This window comes from Carlito syrichta, unplaced genomic scaffold, assembly GCF_000164805.1.
Source record: "Carlito syrichta isolate Samal-C Ts95f unplaced genomic scaffold, Tarsius_syrichta-2.0.1 Scaffold96980, whole genome shotgun sequence".
Classification (NCBI taxonomy): Eukaryota; Metazoa; Chordata; class Mammalia; order Primates; family Tarsiidae; genus Carlito; species Carlito syrichta.
The window spans coordinates 40,971-64,057 of NW_007041076.1; the positions used below are offsets into that span (position 1 = coordinate 40,971).

The window sequence follows — 23,087 nt, forward strand, 5'->3', positions numbered from 1 at the left end:
AAAGTATTTCTTCAGGTTCAAACAGTCATTTAGCAAACTACTGCTGACCACTTTCCAGGGAACAGATGTTTGTCTTAAAAGGGTTCTTGACTCTTTTTTGTTTCCTTTTTGTGCTGTCCTTGCTTTTTATTGTTGTTACTTTAGGACTCTAGCCCCTGAGTAGAATGCCAAACTCATTATATGTGCTATCTCAGTATCTAATCCTCATAATAGCACTATAAAGTGATTGTTATCATCATTTTATCTAAGAGGAAGCTGAAGAAGAGGAAGGCCAGATCCCAGCTCTCAGGCCTGATGACAAGAATTCCCCACCCAGCTCTGCCTGAATTTAAAGGCCTGCGATTGTGATAGGAGGCTAGACAAAGACTTCTAGATAGATACAGGAAGCAGTATCTATAAGTGAAAAATTAATACATTTAATTCATATGGGTTGCTTATAGTATTGCACATGGCTTAAGTGTTTCTATAAGCCACTCACTTAATGGATTCATTCAACACTCACTGAACGATCCGTTCAACATTCATTGAGTGGCTATTATTATTTTCAAAGCTGGCAATGATTAATCTTTATGTTTTCACAGGAAAGTGAAAGGGCAGAAAGGAGTCTACCTGCCTCTTGCTATGGTCAGGAAGGGGCTGGTGGGGCCAAGGGGTCTTTCCTGAGTCAAAACATCAAACATAGGAGGTGCTTCATCCCGGTCCATCCCTCTTTACCAGGGGCTTGTGAAGTCCTGGTGGTTCTTATTGTTATGACCTGAATGTGTTGGTTTAAATTGACCAGGGGTCCTAATACCCAGCGAGATGGTATTTGGAGGTGTGGTCTCGGAAAGTGATTAGGTTTGGATGAGGTGATCCCTCCATGATGGGATTAGTCTACTTACAAGAAGAAGAGAGACCAGAGTGTGCTCTCTCTTCCTCCTCCCTCTCTCTCCCGTCTTCCTCTCTCCCCACCATCTCCCCACCCTCTCCTCTACCCTTTTCCCATCTTCTCTCTTCCCTCACGCCTCCTCTCTCAGGAATGGAATCTACCAGCATCCTGATCTTGGCCTTCCCAGTCTCCAAAACTGGGAGAAATAATATCTGTCATTTCAGCCCCCTGGGTTATGGTATTTTGTTAGCAAACTGCAGCTGACTCACAGATTCATCTTCCTTATGTTCCTGAAGGGCAGGCCTTTGCTTCGGCCCAAGGCATCAGGGACCCATGGGGTCCACTCACAGAAAGACAATCATGAGAAGGAAAATAATAGACCTACTGAATCACAAGCTATGTCAAGCAGCGAGATGCGCAGAAATGTCTCTGCCAGGACTGTAGGGAGTTAGTTATAACAGAAGTTGTTGAGGAGTTACTGTTGTCAAACACTTTACACGTGGTAAGTCTCATTCTCACAACTGCGTGATATCATCATCATCTGTACCAAGGTTACAGGTAAGAGAATGGAGGCCAAGTGAGGTAACTTGCCCAAGATCACATGGATGGTAAGAGTTGGAACTGGCATTGTAATCAGACCCGACTCAAGAATTTGAGTCTTTATCCCCTAAGCATACTAGGTCAGTACTGTATTTATTTATTTATTGAGTTGGGGTCTCACTCTGGACTCTCTATTCTGTCCCTTTGATCTATATGTCTATCTCCTCACCCATACCACAGTGTCTTGGTTGCTATAGCTTTAAAATCAGGTAATGTAAGTTCTCCAACTTAGCCTTTTTCAAAATTATTTTGGTTATTTTAGTACCTTTGCCTTTGCTTTTTACTTATTTATTTTGGACCAGAGTCTTACTGTCACCCAGGCTGGAGTGCAGTGGCATGATCACAGCTCACTGCAGCCTCAACCTCCTGGGCTCAGGCAACTTTTCTGCTTCAACCTCCTGAGCAGCTGGGACTGCAGGAATGTACCATCATGCCTGGCAAATTTGAAATTTTTTTTATAGAGACAAAGTCTCATTTAGTTACCCAGGCTGGTCTTGAATTCCTGGACTCAGGCAATTGTCCCACCTTGGCTTACCAAAGTACTGGGATTACAAGCGTGAGCCACTGTACCCGTCCATACTTTAGAATATAGAATCAAGTCAATAAATACTCCCTGAAATCAAGAGGACAGGTGGTAATATGAGATCCACGAAAGACAGGAATGATAATTAGCATATTCTGGACACTTGCCGGCTGTCAGGTACATCCTAAGTGCTTTCCACTTATGAGCTCACCTAAACCTCAATGCAATCTTTGGAAGGTAGGCATAGAGCATCACCGTCTTCACTTTATAGGTGAGGAAAACGGTACCAAAGAATAGGGTTACCAGATAAGATCTAGGATACCCATTTAGATTTTAATTTCAGATAGGCGATGAATATTTGTTAGCATAAGGATGTTCCAAATATTGTATGCACGTGCATTGTTCGTCTGAAATGCAAATTTAACTGGGTGCCCTGCATTGTTATTTGTTATATCTGGCAACCACTACGGTGGGAGTAAGTCCTAGAACTGGATGGGGTATAGCTGGGCATGGAAGTTCAGCAACCCGATTTTAGATTCTGTGATCTTCTGTAGTCACACTGCCTCTCAGTGGTCAGCTGGAACTAGAAGGGAGCTCGGGTGTCACGGAATCAGGGAGTGCAAGCATCCAGCGAATGGTGGAGGCAAGTTTTCCAGGGGTGGGGAGGTCGGGGCAGGCCACCTTCCCAGCAACTGATCCTATAACACAACCGGGTATCTTGGCAAGTTGGAGAGAGTAGTGATGAGAACTGGGCCTTTGCAGTGAGACAGTCCTTGTTTCCTGACCTGGGTCTGGATTTATGAGTTGGTTCCCTGGAGGTAAGCTACACAACTGCCTGAAGTCCCAAGGTCTGTACCTGGGCTCGGAGGTAGAGTTGTGTTTCTTCATCTGTTCTTGTTTCTGTTTCCCTCATTAGTCTATGAACTCCTTAGGTGCAGGGCCTGTCATATGAGGATGACTCCCAAAAAACAGAACTTATTTATACACAATCGTGTATTTATTCTTACATGCTTAAACCTTGGTCACCTTCAAAGTACTCTCCGTTGGATGTAATACACCTATTGAGATACTTTTTCCGCTACTTAAAGTGGTTTTTGAACCTGCCACTTTTGAAGCTTTTTAGTGCTTGTTTTCTATTTCACCTGTTCCACATTGGCAAAACTTTTCCCTTTAAGGACTTTTTTTTTAAATCCAGAGAAACACACAAAAAAGTCTCTTGGGGGCAAGTTCAGGTGAATAGGGGTGTGGGACATGAGGGTTATGCTGTTTCGGGTCAAAAACTGCTGAACACTCAGTGTGGTGTGGAAAGGTGCACCTGTAAATCGCCCATAATAAAATGGACAAACACACTGAAAGAATTTCCACAAAAAATTAACAGAAGCCAGATGCAGCCTCTCAAAACAATGCCAGCTGGTCCACTGAGGCCGATGGGTTCCTAGAACACTTACCTAGCAAGGGAAGCCTATACTGCAAGGAGCCCACCCTCCAATAAATAATTTTGGTTTTCTGGGGGAGGAGGGGCTCTCTCTCATGTATGTGATTAGGAGTAGGACCTATCATATATGTAATGACGGGTATGACCGACCTATCATATATGTGATTAGGGGTAGGATGTATCATATATATGATCAGGGATAGGACCTATCATGTATGTAATTATGGGTGGGACCTATCATATATGTGATGATGTGAAGCATATAGTAGGTGTTTAATAAATGCTTGATTGTTATGAGTTAGTTTACCCTGAAAGGACCTTTGTAGAAAAGGAAGCAGGAATATGGGGGTATGGAAGAACGTCCTCATTTTATGACCTAAACAGATTTCTGTTAACACTTTATGAAAGCAACTTGCTTGATTTTTAAATCACATTTTTAAAGAAAAAGTATACATTTATTTCCTGTTTCTCAAATCATTTCCCACCACCTCAGGCCCCCATTAAGGAAAAAGATGGTAAAACGGGACAGCCAAACCAACCACACTTATAAGAGATATTGTAGAATTTGCTGCAAGGGCACATTTCTGATGCATTGTGAGGCTCCGGTCGCTGATAAGTCTATTTTATTTTAGGTCTTTATCACATTTCCCTTGGGTCACCTCCACTCTGGTGGGCTCTTGCGTCCTGACTTTCCTCACGCAGGAGGTCTAGCCATTATAAGTTGTCAGCAAATCATCAGCTGCTTCTTTAAAGGAAGATAATAAACTTCCTGCCCAGCATGAGGCCAACGATTTCCCTGCAACTTTAACTCCTAAGAGACCCCAGAGGCGTCTGTTCCACCTTTGTTTCAAAGCTTGGTGCACAGTGCTAGGCAGAAAATATGTCTTGGTATTCCATTATAGCTCCAGATGGAATTGTCTGCCTGGGAGACTGAATCTAACGGGGACTCAATTACTTGTCACTCAAAGCAAAGAAGAACGGCTCCAAATCCGTATCGTTTGTTATTTGCAATCTGGGCAGTGAATGGCTGGGTCAGTGGGAAAGAAAAAGAGGTCAAGAGATAAATATGGATAATTGGGTGACATTGACTCAAAAAAGAAAAATCAAGACCATTTCTCAGATCTTTCTGGCCACAGATGAGTTTAGGCCACAGTGAGTTTGCACACATTCGCTTTCCATTGCTTTGCGTTGTTAAACAAATCCATTAACGTTCATGGCAAGGATAATAGGAATGGAAATGTTCAATGAAACAATCGATTTCATTTCAAATAGAATGTTGGCTGCTCAAATGTGATGAAGGTTCAGAGTTAAAAATATGTTTTGTGCTAATGAGAAGAGACTTCCATATGCACATTTGATAAAGTAGTACAGATTTTAATTGCATACAGGTAGAAACACTTTCCTGATGTTGGGATAATCCTCCACCCACCACAAGTGAGAATTCATGCCTTGTTCTTAATTTTAGGAGATAATGGGCAATTTTTTTTTCATTGTGCAGTTCTACATGTTTCAAGTTTTCAGTGTTGAACATAGAGAGGCTTTTTGTTTGTTTTTGTGTTTTTAGTCGGAGTCTCACTCTGTCACCCTGGTTGGAGTGCACTGGCATGATCGCAGCTCGACCTCCTGGGCTCATTCGATCCTCCCACTTTCTGAGTAGCTGGCACTGCAGGTGTGTGCCACCATGCCTGGTTAACTTTTTTGATTTTTTTTTTTTTGTAGAGACGCGATCTCTACAAAAGGCTTCCTTCCTTTGGCTCAGGAAAAAGATAAATCCTCGACTTGGCCGTGTACGTCACCTCTCACAGGTGTTGCCCAGGCTAGGTTCGAACTCCTAGGCTCAAGTAATCTTCCCATGTTGGCCTCCTTAAGTGCTGGGATTATAGGCATTGGCCACCACGCCTGGCCAAGAGTTATTTTCTAATTTGAGTAAGATATATTAAAATAATTTAAAAAACAACACAGAGGTGTTGAATATTTAAAAAGGAAGTGTATGTTCCATCTGCGTTGGAAACAGGCCTTTCTGGAGCTTGGGAAAGTGCTTCCTCAAAGAGAGGGATGGATGCATGTCAGCAGCTTCACACTGACCCATCCTTGCGGAAATGTAAAGCAATTGTCAAGGGCGTGCTTGTCATCACCACAAAATGTGAGAGGTGACATACACAGCCAAATCAAGGATTTATCTTTTTCCTGAGCCAAAGGAAGGAAGCATTTCGAGGCATTTAGCATGTTTGGAAGATGAAGATAAAGGGAAGTTCCCTTTTACCCCAGTGAAAGGACAGCAGAAATAACACCCAGGCCTTGACTGTCACATGTTTTGTTTCTCTGGTGTTGAGACCAATCTCAAGGAAATGCCTGAACATTCAGGGCATCCTTTCAGACTCTTTGGGTGGTAGATGTGAACTTTACCACATCTGCCTGCGCACAGTACAGCCGGATGGTAGAAAAACTGCTGGAGGCTTGGAATCCGCTTTGCCTGCTCGTGTTTTAAGAGTTACCCACTGTTAAAAGAGGGCTCAGAGAAAGCGGGTAATCTCATTTGCCTTTCTTTTTAAAAAAATTTTTATTATAAAGAGGTGGGGTACAGTTGAGGGTGTCATTTGCCTTTCATTATCAGAGGTCTGTTTTGACTGCAATTCACTCCTTCATTTGCTCATTAAATGCCTCTAAAGTATCTTCTTTGTGTCATATACTTTGCTAATTACTCTCGCCTAGGTTAATGTTTAAAATCTCTACTACAGTTTTGTAAAGTAGGAATTTTTATGCCCATTTGTCAGGAGAGGAGACTGAGGTGTAAGCAGGAAGTCATTCGTCCAAACTAGTAAGTGATGGAACTAAGTTCAAACAGAAAACTTCTGGCAGCAGACCCTATATTCTTTTTTCCTGCTGGCTGTGGTCTGTCATTCCTTATGCTGGACATGCTGATTTTTTTTTTCTTTGAGTCAGGATCTCACTCTGTTTCCCAGGCTGGAGTGTAGTGGCACAATCACAGCTCACCACAGCCTTGACCTCCTGGGCTCAGGTGATCCTTTCACCTTAGCCTCCCGAATAGCTGATACTGGCAAGCAACACCATGTCCAGCTAATTTTTTGATTTTTCTTGTAGCGAGAAGGTTTTGCTATGCTGCCCAGACTGGTCTCGAACTCTTGGACAAAAGCAATCCTCCTACTGTGGCCTCCCAAATTGTTGGGATTGCAGGTATGGCCACTGCACCTGGCCCATACTGACTATATACTGTGTCTTGGACAAAGCTGCTTCTTGTCTATAGTGTGTCTGATTAATAACTTAGCATCAGATCAGTTTTCATGGGTTAGAAAGAGGAAAGCAAATCTGGAAGTTCTCTCTATTGCATCAGAATGTCTATAAGAATCGGACGTGATTATGACCATATTTGATACCAAAAAAAAGTTCTTGAGATGTGAAAGTCCAGGTTAATTGCTTTAAAAGACACTGCATCTGGGTGCTTGATTCTCATTTGGTAAAAAATGGGAAAATGAGGCGCCAACATACTGACGTAAACTGAGCACAGCACAGTTAACAGAGGGAGGAGGGTAAGAAAAGGTTAAATCCCAACTCTGATCTTCCCAGGTCAGGGAATGCCATTCAGACATTCACTAGGAAGGCCGAAAGGGCCTCCAACTCAGAGAGACATTACAAACACATTTTTAGGCTCTCCTTTTTATAAGGTGCATTCCAAGCAGTGGGATAGAGCAGAAAAAGTACTGTCTTTGGTGCTAGGCAGCCTTGAACTTGAATTTGCTTTATCATTTACCAGTCCATAGGAAACTGGCAAGAGATAATTTTTAAATCTCTGATTCCTTATAGGAAAAATGAAATTAAAATGTCTAACTCAAGAATTTGTTTAAAGAATTATATCAGATAAGATAGGCTGAGTACTTCTCTGGGACCTAATGCTAGCAATGTTGACTTAATGGTAGTTATTACTTATTTAATCATTAGTTTTAAAAACAGATAAACAAGCAAAGCAAGAATAAACCCGGGAGGTTTTATACATACAACATGTGCTTAATTCTTTAGAAACTATATGGCATAAAAAAAATGCAGATTGAAATATGCCAAAATATTTAAGGTTTCCTGTATGTGACAGAATACAAGTTGATATTTCCTTCTTTACATCTTTTAAAACTTGACAACTGTGTACAATTTACTTATATTACTTATAAACCCAAGAACAAATCTCTCCCCTTATGTGGATCCCAAGGAGATATTTCATTATGTCTTTGAAGATGGGGAACAGCTAGTAAATTCATGAATTAAAGTGACATGCAATTTGCATATGGTAGCAAGGACTCAGTCACTATTTGAATGTTAACAACTATAGTTAGGACAACAGTTCAATTTGAGCTTTCAAATATTATGCTTGATCACCGAAGTCTAACTAGTCCATGAATTCGGATTTTGCTAGTAGTTTTTCTTACAGTAGAACCTGGTCAAAGTTAATTTTCATGTATACTTGTGTTTGCATATAACTTTGCATGGATAACTTTACAGTTTCTTTACATGATATGTCTTAAGTCCGCCATAATAGAGTTTGCTATTTCATTCTAAGACTTTAATTTTTAGAATATTTAGCAATTATTTTGCTTGCCAAACAATAGCTACAGTCTTTGAGATGTTGTGATAACATTGCTTCCTAAAGAAAATTCTATTTTGGATCACAATAGCACAGCTTTTTACTTCCTCTCTTTGACTAGTTATCTTTTTTTTATTTTTTAAAAAATGGATACCTTTTCAATTGTCACTTTTTCCGACTTACAAAGGAATTATCTTAAAGAAAGAGAACTGCAGTTAAACATTTTTCTTTATAAAAGCTGACTAGAAAGATTTTCTATGCATAGGCTGAAATAGACATTTCTAGAAAAATGCTTACAGTCTCCTTTTACTGGGCTTTCTCTAGCTCCATTTTCTATAAAATAGAACATCCAAAGCAAGTCTGAAAGACTAAACATCGTGTCACTTACCCATGCAGTCTGGGCCCCAGTGGCCAGGACAACACTGAGGTTGGAGATAGTCCTTCTTACAAATATGGCGGCATCCAGGGAGAGACAGAGAGTATGTTCTGATCACAAGGGTGTACCTTGGAAGGTAAAGAAAGAACATTAACCCATGACAAGAGGAATGCAGTTAACTCTAGTTGGTGGAATTGCCCTAGATTTTTTTTAGGTCTTTACACTTACCTATAGTTAAAAAAAAAAATCAACTGAACACATTTGGCTTTCTAAGTAGAATAAAACTTAATCATGAGTTATTTTTAATTGTAAAAAATGGATGGAAAAAATCAGGGAACAATGAAAATGGGGGAAAATATCTAGAGTGGTGTCAGAAGGGAAGTTAATAGACAAAACAAATGATGTTAGGTCATGGGCACATGTTAGAGATGGCCTAAAACTTGTCACGGAGTGTCCTAGCAGTCAATGCAATAAGGGAAAGATCATGAGTTATGTGATACATGGACTCTGAGGATCTAAAACAAACTCTATAGCTCAGGATTGGTGTGTTTACTGAAGATACTATAGATGCAGAAATTTCTGTGGTAGAGGCTACATTACATTGTGATAATGTAGCAAGTAACATTTGTCATGATATCCTCATAGTAGACACAAGGGTGAGCTCCTTAGAGAAGCTTATAGTACAGGCTGAAGTAGAGTTCTAGAATATCAATTCTATGGAGGCTAAATGCCATTGCTTATTTACAAGGGTCTCTGCAGACATGGCTTATTCTAGGACTAAACTTTAGTGTATCCAGAGACAATCGTCCATGAAATTGTTTATTCCAACTGGGCTGTTAAGAAGAGTGTGGTGGTGAGTTCAAGTTGTTCTAGTCCCTGAAATGTAGTTGATTAACTGCAGAACCATATGCTTTATGGATGGTCAAACTGGAAATAGTGTTGGCTTTTTCTTTTTAATGTTAAGAATACTGGGAGAACAACTCTTCTCAAGGTGGGTAGAGGAGAGTCCCAGGGAAGAACCAAACATCCTCCCTGGAACTAAGTTTGAATGACATACAAGTGGCCAAAGGGCACATAAAAAGGTGCTCAACATCACTAATCATCAAGGAAAGGCAAATCAAAACTACAGTGAGATATCATGTCACACCTGTTAGGATGACTATTATAAAAAATAAACATTTGGTTGTTTCTCTGCCAACAAGCGTTGGCAAGGATGTGGAGAAAGGGAATCCTTACATACTGTTGGTGGGAATATAAACGGGTATAACCGTTATGGGAAACAGCATGGAGGTTCTTCAAAAAACCAATAATAAAACTACCATAAGATCCATCAGTGCTTCTCCTGGGTATATATTTTAAAAATTGAAATCAAGATCTCCAAGAGATATCTCCACTCCCATGTTCATTGCAGCAGTATTCACAAAAGTCAAGATGTAGAAGCTACCCAAACATTCATTGCTGAATGAATGAATGGGAAAAAGAAAATGTGGTCTATTCCTACAATGAAATATATTCCTTCTTCAGAAAGAAGGAACTCTTGCAATTTGCACCAACTGAATGAACCTGAAGGACATGATGCAAGTGAAATAAGCCAGACACAGAAGAATGAATACCACATGATCTCGTTCACATGCAGAATCCAAAGAGTCAAACTCACAGAAGCAAAGAGTGGAGTGGTAGTTGCCAAGGGTCGGAAGGAAGAAAAAGGGGAAAGTTTTGATCAAAGGGTACAAAGTTTTGGTTTTGTAAGATGAAAACATCCTAGAGATTTACTATATAGCTTAGTGCCTATAGTAAGTCCAAATATATACTTAAAAATGTGTTAAGAGGGTAGATCTTATGCTAAGTATTCTTGTCATCAAAAGAAGGGGCAGAAGGAAACTTGTGGAGGTGATGGTTGTGTTTATGACACTGATTGTGTGATGGTTTCATGGGTGCATATTTATCTCCAAACTCATAAAATTGTATATATTTACCCAGTTTTTTGTATGTCAATCATATCTCAGTAATGTGGTTTAAAAAAACCCGGAAAACATAAAACAAAACACAACACAAAACCAATCCTGAATTTGTTCTAGAGTAGATGAATTATGACTCAAAGTCTTCAATTCTAAAACAGAGAATCTCAGTGCAAACATTCCCCTCCGCCCCCTGTGTGTGTGTGTTTATGTTGGAATATAACCAAGTGCCCACTTTGGCCATGAACAAAAAAGTAGCCAGTACCAGAAGTTCTCAATAAAGTAGTCATATAATTTTAACCTTGAACCCTATGTTTTTCTGATGTAATTCTACTAGAAACTGAAACTGGTTGCAAAGGTGTGTCTACTTTGGTAACAGAGTGGTTAACCGCTGCATAGGCTTGCTAATTCTAGGTCAGGTAATGCTGATTGAGAGACTTTCATTAAAAAATAGTGATTTGTGTTTTAAATTATAGCATGGTCACTTTAAGAAAATGTGAATTTAAAACAGTGTGATAAACAGTGTTAAGATTTTATTTCATACAAAATAGAAAAAATACTAATCCTCTAATCCACAATGAAAAACAAACTCATTATGTTCTGTCTAATTTCCATATTAGTAGGCTGAGTAAATATAAAATTGCGTTTGTGTAAAGCCCCATGGTTGCATCCATTAGCTGGTTGGTGAGCCCAACTGCTTGTCATCCTTTGCCAGGAATGGCCTTGAATTATGAGGATTTTAAATCACAAGAGGGTTTCAAGAATGCAAAGTTGACATAAAATGCAAGCATGCTGTAATTCATCTTTCCTCCTTCTTTGGGTTCTTATTAGTATCGGGGTCCATAGCTAGTTATGAGGTCACAACTAGATCCAATGTTTTGAATACCTTCAGGACTAGAACTTTTCCAAATGGAATCAAACATGGATTTTCAAAATAAAGAAGGACAAGTTAGAGGGAGAATGTTTATGTGCAGTGAGATGAGGTCAATTTTATATTAAAATGCAAATTGATAATATATGCTTTAGACTCAAGTTTATAAGTTGTGACCTACCTGAGTTGAGGCTCATTGTTGCCTTAGAGCAAGAGAAAACTCATGGAAATACTTTGAGATTTTTGAGAACAGGAGTTTCTTTTTTTTTTTTTTAATTTTTTTAAAAAAATAATTTATTTATTTTTTATTATGATGTTGTGGAGTACATTTAAGGGTTAGGTATACAATTATGTTTCTTTCAGGCATCCTGTTGACATGAAGTGTTTCCCCGTTCCCAGACAGACAAAGATCCGAGTATCACATGTTCTCACTCATATAATGGACCTTAAACATCCAATGCAATACTATAAGAAAATGACTGACAGTACTGGGAAACTATGGGGGGGAGGAAGATGGGATCAGGAGTTTCAATCTGGATTCACAATTCCTTGAGTTTCCAGACCCAAGCACACTTATTTTCTCACAATGAGTACCTGCAATCTCGAACCCCCACGGAGCCATTGGTGATCTTGATGTAACCATCTGGGCACTTGACTTCGAAATTGACTGAGCAGGATCGACACTCGGTTCTACTTGCTAGAACAGACTTCTTATCACATCTTTTTGCCTATACAAACATAAAAAAGAATATCAATTCCCATGATCAGAGCTCTGTAAAATATCTAGCTTGGCCAGTCTTCTCCCCTGGCTTCCTCTCAATGGAATATCAGGGGTGGCAATGTGGTTGATTGGCAATGACTGGCTTGCTGCTTTCAACCTAATGTGGATAGTGTGCTGGGATCAACAAGCAATGTATGCCATGGCTGTAGGGAGAGGAAAGGGGCACTGTACTACATGGATGTCATCCCTGACCTGGAGTCTAGAGTCTAGCAAGGTGAGGTAATGTCATTACACATACTTATCCACGTGGGGAACCTGCAATATATTGCAGAACACACTTTCAAAGGGGAAATCATTAAAGCAGGTTATTCAAGGCCGATTGGTCATAGATCAGCAGGTCTGAAAGATGTTTTCTCATCCATGGTTCCATAGGAATACCTGCTTTGGGGCCAGCACCATGCCAAATGCTGTGGAGAAGGTGGTTCCTGCTCCAAAGATATCTGCAATCTTCAGATCCCAATCTAACTAGAATGCAGGGTCCAGGAAGGCAGTGTTCTTTTTCTGTTTTGTCCACTGCTGCCCTTAGAATAGTGTCTGAAGCATAGTGGTGCTCAGCGAGTACTTGTTGATTATATGAATGAATTGGGGGAGATGAGACAGACATGCTAGAAACAGTCACTCAGCAACATAAGGCAATGAATGACCTGCTAAAATGAATGACCCAGACCCACTTTGACTCTGTCTTCAGGGTCCCTTGTTTATGATGCTGAGGCTCATCCTCCCAGATAAATTCCTCCCTTTTCTCAAGGTTCCTTAATCTCCCCATCAAGTTTACGATGACACAGCCTTGGGCAACTTGGGGATCAAAAGACCTAAGTGTAGAGCCTAGCTCTCTATCTTGCTAAGTGTACACTCTTGGATGAATTACTCACCCTTTGCCATCACCTTTAAAGGGGAGATTTAAATAACCACTACTGAGGTTGTTGAGACCTTTTTTTTTTGAGTTGGAGTTTCACTCTGTTACCCAGGCTGGAGTATAGTGGCACACTCATGGCCACCCCAGCATTGACCTGCTGGTCTCCGGTGAGGCTTCTACCTCAGCCTTCCAAGTAGCTAGAACTACAGGTGGGCATTACCATGCCTGGCTAATTTTAAAAAAAAATTTTATTGTAGAGATGAGATCTCGCCAAGTTGGTTTTTAGTATTAAATCATCTAAGAAAATCCCAGTGCTATTTGGTTCATAATGTTCCCCAAATGAAAGCTAGAGATTTCATTTTTCTAAACCCACTCAGGTGCAGGAAAAGAAAAAACTAATCCAGGAATCACAAGACCAGTGACTTATAGGGTGACCTTGTACAAGTCACTGCACCACTGCTCATCTCAGTTTTCTCCCCTCTGAAGTAAGGATGATGATACCTGCCCTACTTATCTTTAGAGCCCTGGAGATCAAATAAGCCCTGGAGATCAAGTCTGGTGATGCGTACTTTGGAAGTATGCATCACCAGACTTTGCATATCTCAGCGATTAAAAGCAGTGGTGACATTTTCATCACACCTAACCTCATGCTGGGTCCATGGGATGACTGGGAAAAACAGAGAAGCAAGAGATATGATCCTCCCCAAAGGGGTTTTTAGCAGAGAGCAAAGCACTGCAAAATCCAGCCACAGGAACAGTGGAAATTGAGAAAAGGAAGAGAGACAAGTGTGGTTCTTTGCAAGAGGTGGTGTTAAACAAGGCCTTGAAGGGTACAGTTTGGGGAGCCTAGGGGAGAGGAGAGAACGGGTGAGGTAGGAGAAGCAACAGGCAGAGCACAGAGGGGGTATGGAGGAGATCTGGAGGAACCAGCACTGACAGCCTATGATATTCCAGACATGGTGCCAGGAGATTTGCAACTGTCAATGTCATTTAAAAAGGTCTCGACTGGGCTCAGTGGCTTAGCCCGTAGTCCCAGCACTTTGGGAGGCCGAGACGAGTGGATTGCCTGAGCCCATGGGTTTGAGACCCGCCCAGGCAACTTGGTGAGACCTCGTCTCTACAATAAATAAAAAATTAGCCAGATGTGGTAGTGCATGCCTGTAGTTCTGGCTGCTTGGAAGGCTGAGGCAGAAGGATTGCCGGAGCCCAGCAGGTCGAGGCTGCAGTGGCCGGGAGCGTGCCACTGCACTCCAACCTGGGCAATGGAGTGAGTCTCCAACTCAAAAAAAAAACAAAAAACCTCCTCCCTTATACAATTCAAATTAACCTTCTTTAATTGTCAGGAAGCCTTTTCTTTACTTTAGGATTTCCCATTTGGATAAATATGTGGGGTTACAGTACTTAGTCTTTTCTTTTCAAGTAGGCCACATTTAATACTCTTTTTTTTTGAGTTGGAGTCTCACTCTGTCACCAAGACCGGAGTGCAGTGGCCGCTCCCGGCCACCGCAGCCTCGACTGCTGGGCTCCGGCGATCCTTCCGTCTCAGCCTTCTGAGTAGCCGGAATTACAGGTGTGCACTACCACGCCCAGCAGATTTTTTGATTTATTGTAGAGAGGAGGTCTTGCCAAGTTGCCCAGGCGGGTCTCGAACCCGCGGGTTCAGGCAATCCACTCACCTCAGCCTCCCAAGGCGCGGGATTACAGGCTGTGCCACCGAGGCTGGCTAATACTCTCTTCTCAAGAAATCCAACAACAGTTGTCCCTTCCAAATGGAAAGGCTCATTTTACTTCTCATACAGTGTTGACAAACTTGTTTTCTCTGGAAAGTAAATTCAGCTTTAAACATTAGCCGGGCTTGGTGGCTCAGTTTGTAATCCCGCGCCTTGGGAGGCTGAGGTGAGTGGATTGCCTGAGCCCGTGGGTTCGAGACCCACCTGGGCAGCTTGGCGATACCTCATCTCTACAATAAGTCAAAAAATTAGCCGGGCGTGGTAGTGTGCACCTCTATTTCCAGCTACTTGAAAGGCTGAGGCGGAAGGATTGCCGGAACCCAGCAGGTCAAGGCCACAGCCTTGGGAGCGGCCACTGCACTCCAGTCTGGGTGACAGAGTGAGACTCCAACTCAAAAAATAAGATAAAATAAACATCAGTTAAGGCCTGACTTTTGCATGAATGTGAGCACTCGATGGTGATGGTAACGACCACCATCTGTGGAGCACTGTCAGGGGACAATCTGAAGCTTAGAGAGATGTAGTAATTTGCTTAGGGCTGAACAACTAGTTCGCTGTGGAGTACTGTGACTGATCCTCAGAAATGTTGGTTAAATAGACAAATGAAAGTCACATTTCAAACTCACCCCCCTACCTTGCTTCAGAGCTGGGATGTGTGACCACTAGACCATGTCCCCATGTTTTTTTTTTGAGTTGGAGTCTCACTCTGTCGCCCAGACTGGAGTGCAGTGGCCACTCCCAGACACCACAGCCTCGACCTGCTGGGCTCCAGCAATCCTTCCGCCTCAGCCTTCCAAGTAGCTGGAACTACAGGTGTGTGCCCGGCTAATTTTTGATTTATTGTAGAGATGAAGTCTCCCCAAGTTGCCCAGGCGGGTCTCGAATCCGCGGGCTCAGGCAATCCACTCACCTCAGCCTCCCAAAGGCGCGGAATTACAGGCTGAGCCACCGAACTCGGCTAAGACTTATTCTTAATAAATCATATATTGTGGGATGCATCTTTAGTAAGTCACCTGGGATTAGCTCTCACTGATTGCTGGTCTCACTCTGTGATGACAACTTGTGTGAGCCTGTGGATACGCTTCACAGGGGCTACTGATGAGATTGCCCTGGGGACTTTGACTGCAACTCTGTGTAAAGCAGAAGGGATGGATCAATGAATGCCCAGTGAATTTCATAAATGTTTCTGATGCTTGTGCTCCTTAGTGAGATATTACCCACCCTGGAATTCCCCAGGCCGTCTATCCGCAGCCAGAGCTATTTTCTATAGTCAGAAAGATGGGATGGTAGATAGTCACAACAACAAGACTATTAAATGAAAAACAGGATGCCACAATCTTCAAGGGAAAGAGCAGTGCTTAGCAATGGAAAATGTGAGACCCCAGCTGCGGTGGCTTAGCACAGGAGCTGAACCCTCTAGGTTAGCACACCTTCAGGATGATGGTGTGTCACCATTCGGACCTGTGGCTCTGCAAACCTTCTCCTTGTTTTATGAAGTCCAGCTAGTACCTTTTCCCCAGGACAGCACAGAAAACCAGAAAGCTTTTGACTATGCCATGAGCGTTAACGAATAAAGTATATGAAAGTCTCCTCTTACCTGTCCTGTGGTTTCAGCCGGGGAGCAGAAATTTTGAATAACCAATCCAAGAAAAAAAATTATTAGATGCTGTAGCATGATGAGGAAATGTTTGCTCCTTCTCTGTGCCAGTCACTTGCCAGGACGATTTAGCTATTTTAACTGAATGTGATGAACACCCAGCAAGTTCTTCCACATTTCAGTGTTTACTTTTAAATTCTTTCCCTTCCTTTTCCAGGATTGAGCCAGAGATAGGTGAGACCTGCCTTTAGACAGAAAAAGCAGCAAATCCAGGGGTCTTCGTGAAACCGGCCTCTTTAAATGGTATATATGTCCTGGCGGAATGACAGGATATCCTGCAGGGGCTGAGGCCGTGGTACAACCTGGGATTTTTGTGCTTGTGAAACTCCCCAAACAGTTTCTGCCTGCTTGCTGCTCTGCCCCCCGCCTCTGGTCCTGCCCACCGCTGCCACGCCAGGGAGCACCACAGGCTTTCTGTCCAGACGCAAAGGCTCAGGCTTGCAGCTGAGCAGGGCTTGTGGGATGCCTGCATGCAGGCACTGCCCCAGGTGTGCAGAGAAAGTTGTAGAAGTCTGGGACCCTGCCCTAGAGAAGGTGATGGCTCTACCCTGGATGGGTGGCAAACTCTATGGCAAAGGAAGGTCTCCCTCCAGATACTGACAGCCGGGTCTTGAACGCATCCTTTCTTCTTTTCCATGTCACTCCAGTGGCAAGTGACTGAGCCCGTAGGTCAAATCTTACCCTTTGAGATCTCATGCCACCTCTTCCGAGAAGGCTTCCTGTTCTGCCCCTCCACCAGATCCTGGAGATCCTCCCAGAATTTTGCACACGATGCATGAAGGCCCAGTCATATCTATCATAATTCATCGGTCTGTCTCCTATGTCTGATTATGAGTACATTGAGGGCAGGGGCGTAGCCTTCGTCTTCTCTGTATCCTTCAAAACTTAGAGCAGAAACCTGCATTTGAAAACAGTAAAAAACAATATTAATAGCTGGCATTTTTTGAAAACTTACTACATTCCAGTTACTATTCTAGACTTGGGGAAATAGGGTTATTCTCCTCATCTTACAGACGAGAGAACCGAGGCAGAGAGGTTGCACAGCTTATCAAAGGTCACACAGCCAGGGGGTGGTGAAGCCAGTATTCAAACCATGTGGCTCCAGAAGCCAGTATTCAAACCATGTCTGGCTAATTTTTTGGCATGGTGGCTCACACCTACATTACCAGGACTTTGGGAAGCCGAAGTGAGAGAACTGCCTGAGCCCATGGGTTTGAGACCAGTCTGGGCAACTTGGCAAGACCTCATCTCTACAATAAATCAAAAAATTAGCCGGACATGGTGGCAAATGCCTGTAGTTCCAGCTACTTGGAAGGCTGAGGTGGAAGAATGCCCTGAGCCCAGGAGGTCAAGGCTGCGGTGGCCTGGCCAGGAGCATGCCACTGCCCTTCAGCCTGGGTGACAGACTCCAACTAAAAAAAAAAACAACTCCTGATGCTTGGCCCTATTCTGAACACTAAAATCAGAACTCCAGGGAGTGGGACACCAGGAGTATTTTTCAAAGCTTCCTGAGTGGTTTTACTCACTTTGGACCGTTGCTTGAGATAAATTAATTGTTGTGTGAAACCAGTAAGATTTTGAAGCTTATCTGTTACAGTAACTGTGTTACTTTGAATAATATACCACAGAAACAAATTGGGTACTTATTTCTGAGAGATGCAGATAAAAATCTGGGCTTGGAATGGGCTAAACTCCAGGTGAAATAATAAAATCAACCTGTATTAGCATTTTCTAAATAGCATTTCACCAATTACTATTTATTTCTAGGAGATAATGTAGGAGTATTGGAAATAATTGTTTCATCAGATAATTTGAGATCAGATATCTCTTTCTTATGGATTGACCATGTTAATTAGCCTATTAAATGTTCTGAGAAGTCCTGCAGTAAAACAACATAACACAGTGACACAAAAATAGTTTAGTTTTGCTTAAGGCAATATTTCTCAAACTTTTGGGCCAAAGGATACTTTATCTTTTTGTAAATTCACCTTAGCAAACTCCAGATCTTGTGTTCTATCAGTTTTTTTTAAGGGAAATAGACTGCCTTAGACTTTAGCAGGTTGATGATATTGTTTTTAAATTTCCAGGAAATAGATGTTAGCCTGCCAGTGGTCACAGAGACTCTGCAGTCTAGAACTTGTGCATAGAGCTTATCAATTAGGTGCATTAAAAATAATTAAACAACAACAAAACAAAACAACTGAATAACTCACATGGCATTGTTCAGAAACTGGTCCAAATAGTTGTGTCAATTATTTTTAGTTCTATTAGACGCTTTTGATCGCTACGAACAGAAATCCTTCAAGTTATTTCAAATTCCTTTCACCCCCTCCCCAAAATATGCCTGCAACTGACAAATCAAGTGTTTACAATGGTGCCCGGCACACAGTGGGTATACAATCGTTCTCAGCCATTCTTCTGCAATTACAATATGCAGAAGCAACCGCCAGCAGTGCCATCTCCTCCCTTGGCCTCTGTAGCTCTGAAGTGGGGCTGGATTTTCCCTGTTTTAGGTCACCCTGGGCCTGTCAATCTGTGTGTCTCTTGCTGGGCAAAACGTCCCTTTCTTTACTGTGGCCACATTCCTTTCTGCAGTTGTTGTGATCTTGGTCTCTATTCATGCCAGGTGGTTTTTAATGAACAATATTTCACAGGCAGTTTGCTCCCTCCAGTGTCCCCCTGTACTGTGGACAGTCACTTGAGACCTCGGTGTGGCCTTCCTCTTCCCAGGGCTGCCCCTTGCTCTCCTATGCATCCACCCTGTGCTTTCCTTGGTCAACACTCCCGCCTGTCTCCCGTTCCTATCTCCTACCCCCTTCCCCTCACCGTTGGCCCTGCTATCTGTCCTGGCAGTGGTGGGAGGCTTACAGTTTCCTCTTGGGTAGGGGGAGTAACCTGACTGGAATCTGAAGAGACTTTTCCCACGTTGGAAAAGGGAAGAAGTGGAGAGGGAGCATTGGGAAGATCCTGGGTGGAGTTTCCTCTGGGGCGCAGGACTCTGGGTGGTGAGTGCTTCACCGTTCCTTTCTCTGTGTCATGCTTGACGCTGAGTTTTCAGTGCTTGGTCACTTTGGGTAATAAAATCCTTCATGTGTGCTTTGAGAAGGCTTCAAGAAAGGACTGTCAACACCTTCAGCATCATCACCACAGCAGACTCACAGGTAGCTTTCATCATGTGCCAGACACTCTCCTGATCCTTAATTCGTTTAACTTATTTATGTTTTTTTTTTTGAGTTGGGGTCTCACTCAAAAAACCGCATGATCACAGCCACCTTAGACGCAACCTGCTGGCCTCAGGAGAGCCTTCTGCTTCAGTCTTCCAAGTAGCCAGAACTACAGGCATGCACCACCACACTCAGCTATTTTTAAAACAAATTTATGGTAGAGACGAAGTCTCACCCAGTTACCCAGGCTGATCTTGAACCCCTGGGCTCAGGCAGTCCTCTTGCCTCAGTCTCCCAAAGTGCTGGGATGACAGGCATGAGCCACCACACCCAGTTAACTTATTTAATAAATTTCATTAAATCTTCATATTGATTTAGTAAATTTAAACACTTATTTAAATTGAAATTCATGAATTTAACTTATTGAGTCTTCATAATTCTAATGCATAAGAATTACTTTTATTCCCAAGGCAGAGAGTGGGTGAGTAAATTGTCTGAGGTCACAAAGCTAGTAAGTGGTGGGCAGTGTGAATCCGGGCAGTGTGGATACAGAGACTGATGCTGAGGTGGCCTCTTTGAACCTTGAACAAGGGTTTCCTGGGTCTCATGAGATGGCCAACAGAGTGACGGTCAACTCTTACGAAGCAGAACAAGCCTAGCTGTCCACGTGGAGATCCGTTGTCTCTTTTGCTTTACAGGGAAACAAAAAAAAAGGGGATGAGAAATTGGGAATTTCTGAGGTTAATTTTCTGGTTTAAAAAATGTTTTTTGTTCTTTCAGTAGTTTTAGCTAAACTGAAAAACAAAAAGAACTGCAGCTGGGTATTGGTCTTTCTGGAACATCTATCTAGGAAATTGAAAAAGTTGCTTTATGTGGTTTCAACGGACCCAAAAGCTCCTAGATTTTTTCCAAAAGAAAGTGCTGCTTTGGGAAGTGACAATTTTAGAAAAGAGACAAATAACCACAAGTCCCTAAAACTGTTCAGGAGGAGGAATCTGTGGGAACTCTTTGGAATGCCTTCACAGATTCCTTCATAACTAACAGGGTCCTTGACACAATTTAGGTTCCAGCCCAAGTGGAGCAAAAAGAACGAACAAAACAAGCTTTCCAAATCTCAGTTCACGATTTCAGCGAGTTTTAAAAACAGTCTCCTAGGAGGAGAGAGAGATTTTTCTGCCCCAGCCTGCGGATTTCTCACTGATTAGGCACTTTGAGCGGAATCAAGTTTTGTTACACAAATGGCTTGGTGTTAAATTCAGCTGGACATTCTTTTTGTCTACTCACTGAGCAGAATTCTTGGCACCTGAAACCTCCTGGCTGGAGAACAAAATACTTTTCTTCTCTTTTTTCACATCTTATTGTAACGTTGAAACAATCGAATGGCTATTTATATTCCAAATATAGAAATTAGTGAAAAGGAATTCACATTCCTTCTCTTCCTTCTCTCTCGTTCATTTTGTGCTAATCATCTGAGCAATATTGCATTCTCTTTTTCTTTGTCCTCCTCCCTTCCCTGGTTTGGGTAAGAATATCTTGTATTTTTCTAGATCAAAGGACTTAACAAGCTAAACTAAGAATGGTCTATAGTTTTCTACCATGTTTTGAAATAACTTTTGGGTTAAAAAGTCTTCAAGTGGGATTGGCAGTTGAGGGAAACTTCTAGGGGAGGGAGGGGCATGCCTCATCAATAAGGGTATAATCAACGTTTGTATACCTAACCCTGAATTGTACCCCACGCTTTTATAATAAAAAAAGTCTTCAAGTGAAAATCTAAATAATATTTCATTTGGGCTGATTTACATAGGTATGCTAAATACCTATCTTCACTTTGATTGTGCAGGCATAGGTAAGGTCTAACGGGATGCTTTTTTTTCTTGGTTGTTATCACACCGTAAGTTTTAATTATTCATTTATTCATTCAACAAGCACTTATAAAATGCTATACATCATTCTGGACTCTGAGTACATAGAAGTAGATAAACCACATTGCCTTGTGTGCTATATAATCTTCAGCATACTTTCATACATATTATCTCACTTAAAAATTATGCAACTTTGTGAAATAGACTGGACAAGGAGTGTTATCTTGATATGGCAGATGTGAAATTGAGGCCCAGAGGAATTGAGTGACTCATTCAAGGTCAATAAGTTAGCATGTGGTTGACCTAGTCATAGACGCCAGGTCATCTAACTCTAGTCGTAGACTCTGCTTGCTAAGGCAGAACACCATTCTGATGTTTGATTCTTAAACCAATGAATGGGCTATCTGTGGTTCATCAAATTCCGTCATTCAAATGCTTACCTGAACTGGGTGTTATTTGTTGTCACACTAAGATGTGGCCATGGCTGAGCATGACTACAGTAAAGATCACAGTTGGAATTCACACGACTGTAGGCGTCCTTGGATCAGAGCTGAAAGTACTGGGTCACTGATTCTCAAAGGTTCACTACCTGGTCTTGCCATCCCTGGTGTGGTATAACACAGACACACAGGATCACTCGAGGCTTCTCATTCTACGTAAAAGGACTTAGCTGTGCTCTAAAAACTGGCACAACACCAGCTCTACAGAGCACACAGTAAGGCACACACCTACCGGGCACACCTCCACCTCAGTGTCTTGCCAAGTTCTGGAAGACTCTTCCCCTAAATAACCTTCATTCCCCTTAAGCCCTTGGTCAAATTCACCCCCTCTCACTTGTCCAGATTTCTCTACTGAACATCTTAGCACGGGTCCTTCCTGCCCCATGGCTCTGGCTTCCCCATATCCTGATCTTTTTTTTTTTTCCTCTTGGAACATGACACTTTCTAAGATACTACACAATGCTCTTGTTTATTATGTTTGTTGGTTGTTGTCTGACTCCCAGTTAGAATATATGCTTATTAAGGCCGGGGAGTTTTTGTCTGTTGAGACCTAGTAAGCACCACTACAAATGACCAGAAGACTCATTCACTCAACGGAAGTGGAAATTTCCCAGTGTATAGATAAGCAGATTTGATAATTCAGGTAAAATATGCTTTTATTACAACACATGCTTCTTTTTTTCTTTCAAATCTCAGAGCTACTTTCAAAAGCAATTCTTTCTGCTTACGATGCCACTTAGCTCTACATGTTCCATTCTAATATCTCCTGGTTTCTTGGTGAGTTTTTCATGTCTCTCTGTTGGATTGTTATTTGATATCTGTGAAATCACACTCTTGTGACTTGAGCTAAACATCTTTCAATTCTTACAAATGAAATGATTTCCATCCACAGAGTTCCTCTTACCTTTCCATGTATGGTGGGTGTTGGTTCAGAAAAGACACCTGGATCAATACATACAATGGGTCTGGCTCCAGTTTTGCCCCAAATCACTGACCCAGACCTTGAGCAAGTCCTTATTCTGTCTGATAAGATAAGGAAGTTGGACAACATAACAGTCACTCTGCCCTTCTATATCTGTAAATGTGAATGATTCTTTTTACCCTTTTCTAGTTAAGGGCGTTTCTCCTCCAAATTTCGCTAAGTGTAATAATGGTTGAATGCTGGGTCCATCCTTCAGGAATAACACTATTTTCTCCCCCAAGGAATCTGAAATTGCTTCACTCTCTCAAAATTACTTTCTCAAAGAACACATAGAAACATTCTAGGACTTTGAGGCCGAAAGGGTTGTGGAGATATATTTAAGGAAAGATGTAT

The 23,087-nt window shown here is 42.0% G+C and overlaps 1 protein-coding gene across 1 annotated transcript in view; it reads right to left on the reverse strand.

The window, feature by feature from the left end:
• LOC110596006 (stabilin-2-like) overlaps positions 1-16,264 on the reverse strand; it is a gene marked incomplete at its 3' end in the record, with an annotated part of 54,282 nt that extends 38,018 nt beyond the window's left edge. Inside the window, exons 1-3 of the mRNA XM_021714674.1 lie at positions 16,187-16,264; positions 11,817-11,950; positions 8,406-8,521 (exon numbers count right to left, since the gene is read on the reverse strand). Of these exons, the coding sequence (XP_021570349.1) occupies positions 8,406-8,521; positions 11,817-11,950; positions 16,187-16,264 (328 nt within the window). The remainder of the gene's footprint in view (positions 1-8,405; positions 8,522-11,816; positions 11,951-16,186) is intronic.
• Positions 16,265-23,087: the final 6,823 nt, after the last annotated feature.